The sequence below is a fragment of the Corvus brachyrhynchos genome, unplaced genomic scaffold, assembly GCF_000691975.1.
Source record: "Corvus brachyrhynchos isolate BGI_N302 unplaced genomic scaffold, ASM69197v1 scaffold91, whole genome shotgun sequence".
Lineage (NCBI taxonomy): Eukaryota > Metazoa > Chordata > Aves > Passeriformes > Corvidae > Corvus > Corvus brachyrhynchos.
Genome location: NW_008236442.1, coordinates 2298407 through 2303189, shown reverse-complemented (window position 1 = coordinate 2303189; position 4783 = coordinate 2298407). Strand labels below are relative to the sequence as shown.

The 4783-nt window shown below is 43.4% G+C and overlaps 1 protein-coding gene across 1 annotated transcript in view; it reads left to right on the top strand.

The window, feature by feature from the left end:
- Nucleotides 1-951: 951 nt before the first annotated feature.
- LRIG1 (leucine rich repeats and immunoglobulin like domains 1) overlaps nucleotides 952-4783 on the top strand; it is a 55567-nt gene continuing 51735 nt past the window's right edge. Inside the window, exons 1-2 of the mRNA XM_017747154.1 lie at nucleotides 952-968; nucleotides 2790-2861. Coding sequence (XP_017602643.1) covers nucleotides 952-968; nucleotides 2790-2861 — 89 coding nt within the window. The remainder of the gene's footprint in view (nucleotides 969-2789; nucleotides 2862-4783) is intronic.

Sequence of the window (4783 nt, the reverse complement as noted above, 5' to 3'; positions counted from 1 at the left end):
CCAGCTACTTGTGCAGTGACTTGGATGTTCAGATGTCCTGAATTGCAGCAACAATAATCAGAAAGTCACTTTGGGTGACATTAAACTGTGGCCGTGAAATCCTTTAATTTATGAAGATCTTTGTTTTTTCACTTGTGAACTTCAGAGGTTCACGTCAGTGTCACTCAGTGCTTGAGCACAGGCTAAGCCAGGGATCTGGTCCCTCTGGCAAGTGTAGGGATGATTAGTTTTGGTGCATGTGTTCTTGTTTCTTGCTTCATAAAATAGCCTCTTAGCCTGTTGCAGAGGAATGTGTTGAGGAGAAATATGTTACCTTAAAAAATGTAAAGATTGGGTGCAGTAGAAGGCACAGAAGTACATGAAAACGGATTCATGCATGGTCATGTCTGCCTCTATTTCCCCCTTATAGTTTGTCACTCATATTTCTGTGTCGGCATTATTGTGCTGAGCCTGTAGGACATTACCTGTTGTATTTTCTCTTTTTGCCTGTAGATCAGGCAGGGACAAGCTCCAACCTGATCTTACTGTGTGGTTTTTTAAAAAAAAAAAAGTAGTAATATAATCTGTGGGCAAATTGCACTTTAATTCGTAATTGTGCTATGAATATGGACTTGGCTTTCAAACACACTCCGAGTTTAAACTGCAGTTTGACTTTTATTTAGATAAATGCCTTTGAGTTCATAGTGAAATGGATATCTGCTGTAGGCTGGTATTGATTTAAAGGTCTCTTGAGTGTTTTAAAAGACAGTAGGGGCTTACAGGACAGCATATTTTAAACTGAGATGCTTGGTTAAGTTTTACACTCCTGTATAGCTTCAGTTCTAGGCTCTGTTAAGAGCCAGCCTGTGTTGTTGATTTGTAGAGCATTCTTCCACAGCAGGTATTGGCAAAAATTTGAACATTTTGGGCAAGATGTAAGGAGCTGCCTTCAGAGCTGGTTGCTCTGAAATGATGGTGAATGGTGTGATGTGAGAGCCATCAAATGATTCCCTCGTGCAGGGGAATGCTTTGAGGACTTCCCATAAATGCATTACAAGAGGGCAGGTGATCAATATCTGCTTTTTCGCTTGAAAGAGGTGTTTATCACTTCCTGCTAGTCATGCAGAGTTAGTAAGCTTTGTAGTCTTTCAAGTCTTGGTATTTGTAAGGCTGCCGTGAGCCTGGATTTCTCCTTGCTTTGCCACAGAATGCAGTGTGTTAGTGTGAGCACTTCAAGAGGCATTTTCCATCAATGCTCTTCTGGCAGCTGCCTTTTCTTTATGCTTGCCTCAGCTCTTGGGTCATGGAGCATTGGTAAAAGTTCTGTAGGTGCCTCGGTGATTTAGGTCCTGTTTACCTGTTTGGGTTCCAGACCTGCTTGCTTTCTGTGGGCACAGTTTTAAAGCAAAGAAAAACCCAAACCAGGGAAGATTGGCCAGTTTTCTAGTCAGACTGGCTTGGTGGTTTGAAAAAGCAGCTCAATGTTTGAGGGCTTATCTAAAATCAGGCCATGAATCTTTTGGGTTGTGTTCAGAGGTGCAGTAAGAGGGGTGTAACCTCCCTGCAGAGGAGGCAGGAGGGTTGATTTTTACCCAGGGTAATATCCTAGAGCAGGGTGTGGAGCAAAGTGAAATTAAAGAAGTCCCCCTCACAATTTCCTTACAATTTACTGTGGTTGTTTTTCTGCTACCACCCATCAATTTGCCTCCTCCCTCTTTAGATTACACACTAACAGAAACATGCCAGCACTGCATAGAGAATAGTAATTAAAGCACTTGTTACTTTCTGCACCATTAGTCACTTGGTCTTTATTCATCTGTGTTCTCCTGGTTAGTCCCTAGCTGCAGGTTCGACCTGTCCTGTGTGCTGTGCTGAGACTGCATATCTTGGAGGGAAGACTCTGCTGTTGCACAGTATGATGCTACAGCACAGCATGGCAAAGCTCTTGCTTGTGGTTTCTGGAGTTGGCACTTAATTTGCATTATTTTGCCTGTTTGCTGTCCCTAGCAATCCTTGCAGTGTGTTCCTGCCTGAAGCATGTTGAGCTCTGGATGTGTTTCCAATCAGGGATGTCCTGTGAGGCAGGTCTGCTCTCCCACCAGGCTGCTTTCAGATAATATGGCACAACCCATTTGTCACCCATCAGTGCTAGAATATGATTCAGATTAGATTTGGGCTGTTGGATAGTTGGAGAGCGTTGGCTGGGGTTGTTGAGGACCAAAGTGTGTACTACTGTGTGGCTTGCAAGCTGTATTCACTGATTAAATAAATATCACCGTTCAGTGATATACTAATTATATAATCTTGTTAGAAAATGTAGAATATATTTTATGTTGCACACAGTAAGTGTACAAACCTATATATGTAGTATTTCCTTTGTAACACACAGTGGTATAAAAAAATACTCCATGTGAATATAGCTATAAAATATTTAGTGGAAGGTTTGTTGATTGTTTCAGTTCAGACTTTAATTTGTCAGGAAATATCCTATTCATCTGTGATTAGTTTTGTGGTTGTGAATAACCAATAGTAGAATAATAAATGTAATTGTGTAATATGAAGACAAATTAAAACCACACTAATCTAATGCAAAAGAGGAAGAAGCTTGGGGAGAGCTAGATAACATTTTTGTCATGGAACTAAACTCACTAGTGTATTCAGCAGAAAAATGCTGCTCTCCCGTTTAAGTTCTCTTTCGAAAAAAGCCAAAACCCAAACCCTCCAGTGCAATCCAGAATAATTAGGATGACTCTGTTTTGCTGAGCAGGGTGACTGCAGTTTGCTGATCTCACTGTCTTTTATTTTAACAGAAACCTGAGCTACAACAAGTTGACAGAGATTGATCCTTCTGCCTTTGCAGAGCTGTCGAACCTGCAGGAAGTGTAAGTATTCCTTCAAAGGTTTTAATTGTATTTTGCCAGGGCTGCTTCTGGGCCAGGAGGAAATTGTATCTCGTTTCCTAAGACAGTACCTTCCTTTAGCTAAGTTGATGAGCAGGTCTGACTTGGTGTGGAGGTTTTTTCCCTCCATATTGTACCTGTGCTGCTTTCTTTAAACCAATCAATTAGCAGAACACAACATCCCAATTAAAACAGCAGAGCTGTTACTGGAAATCATTGGAGTTTGCCTCCCTTGGTGTTGTGCAATGCTCGGAGGGAGCAGTTTGGCACACCTGAACATACACACAAAGCTCCTTGCTGAAAGTGTAACCCTGAAGCAAGGCAGAACAGCCTGGATTGTGATACCTGATGCCAACCTAGCCCAAATCTCCCAGGAAACAAAGGTGTAGTGTCTCCTCCTCTCTCAGACATTTGTGCTCCTTTTGGAACCAGAACAAATTCTGTTGGAAGTCTTTGCTAGGAGAGGGTAAACCAGCAGGGCTGTCTCTGCTCTGCTGGGGAAAAGAGGAGCTGGTGAAGGTCTGAGTGGCTGTGCCAGGCCTGCCTTGCTGATGAAAGAAACCCGTTTCAGGGAACTGCAGGTTTTCCAAGCTCCTGATCTCTGTGAAGGCTCAGCAGTTTCACTCAGAGAGGGGCTGTATTGTGAACCCTTCACGGGGATTCCTGGAGCTCCAATTTTGGGGTTTGAAAAACGAAAGTGACTGAAATTGCAGGCGGTGGGCTGAGGTAATGAGCTCATGTTTGCCTGGTGAATCGCTGGCATACTTGAGGTTTGGGCTCTGTTTGAAGAGCTACTGATGCCTCATGGGAAACTGAGAAAACATTTCCTTTCAGAAACAATACTGTGCTCTATCAAGCATTTTCTCTTGTCCTCTGTCTGTTTTCATTAAGTGTTGGCTCTGGGACTCATGGAGGGGCCAGATCCTGTGATTCGTAAGTAGGCAAAAAGTGGAATTCTCCCTTACTGATGCCTGCTGGATTGGACTATGGGGATTAATGTAGCATCTCTCTCCTGGCCTGATTGCCCCTGGCTCCTCTGCTTATATGAATAGTAGGGACTTGCTGGGGATCATGATTAAGTGAGGAATATATATCAGAAGTGACTGCAGTGCTCTGAAATCAGCTCTTCACGATCTTTAGAGAGAAAGTGATGTGGGTCAGTGGAACACTGCCTATAGGATCTGTTTTCTCAACTTCTCTTTAAACTGTGGAAAGCCTTAAATTGCTCTGTGCTTAAAGGAAAGAATTGCAGCCCTGATCCCATGAGACTTCAGAATTATCCTAACATGACTGTGGCTTAGCAATAGCTTTTATTCACGGAAGTGCCTGAAGGCATGTGACTGCAGGGAGCATGGGGTGGGAAATGTGTGTGGCTTCTGATTCCCCAGGTAGGGAATTCCCTTGAGCCTTAAAGTGCTGCATTCGTGTAGAGCAGGACAAGCCCTGCACTGAACAGTTAAACACTATGAAAAGGTGTCAGGGTTTCAGGGGAGATAAGCAATGCAGGCCACAAAGTAATGGGCAGTTAAGAGCTGCTTGCTGTGTCAGAAAGACGGGAATAGGGAGAGAGCAGAAGAGTGAGTAGGAGGGAAAGGGAGCAGTCAGAAATGGGAGACTGGAAGGGAGGCAGAGGTCTGGAGCACAGCCTGGAAGGCAGGGTCTGGGAAGTGTGAGGGAGAAGCTCTATTAAAAGCCCTATCTACTAATCTTGGTTGCTTTTGAATAAGAGCTAAACCACAGACCACTGAAATAAACTTCATTTCACAAGGAGAACCACATCTGTATTGCCAGAGCATCTTCTTTCTGAGGGTTTTTTTAAAGCACTTTACAAACATTCATGAAGTAAGCATCATGCTGTGGCATGTCTCGAGAGTAAGTCAGTGTTTCTCTGTGCATGCTGTGCT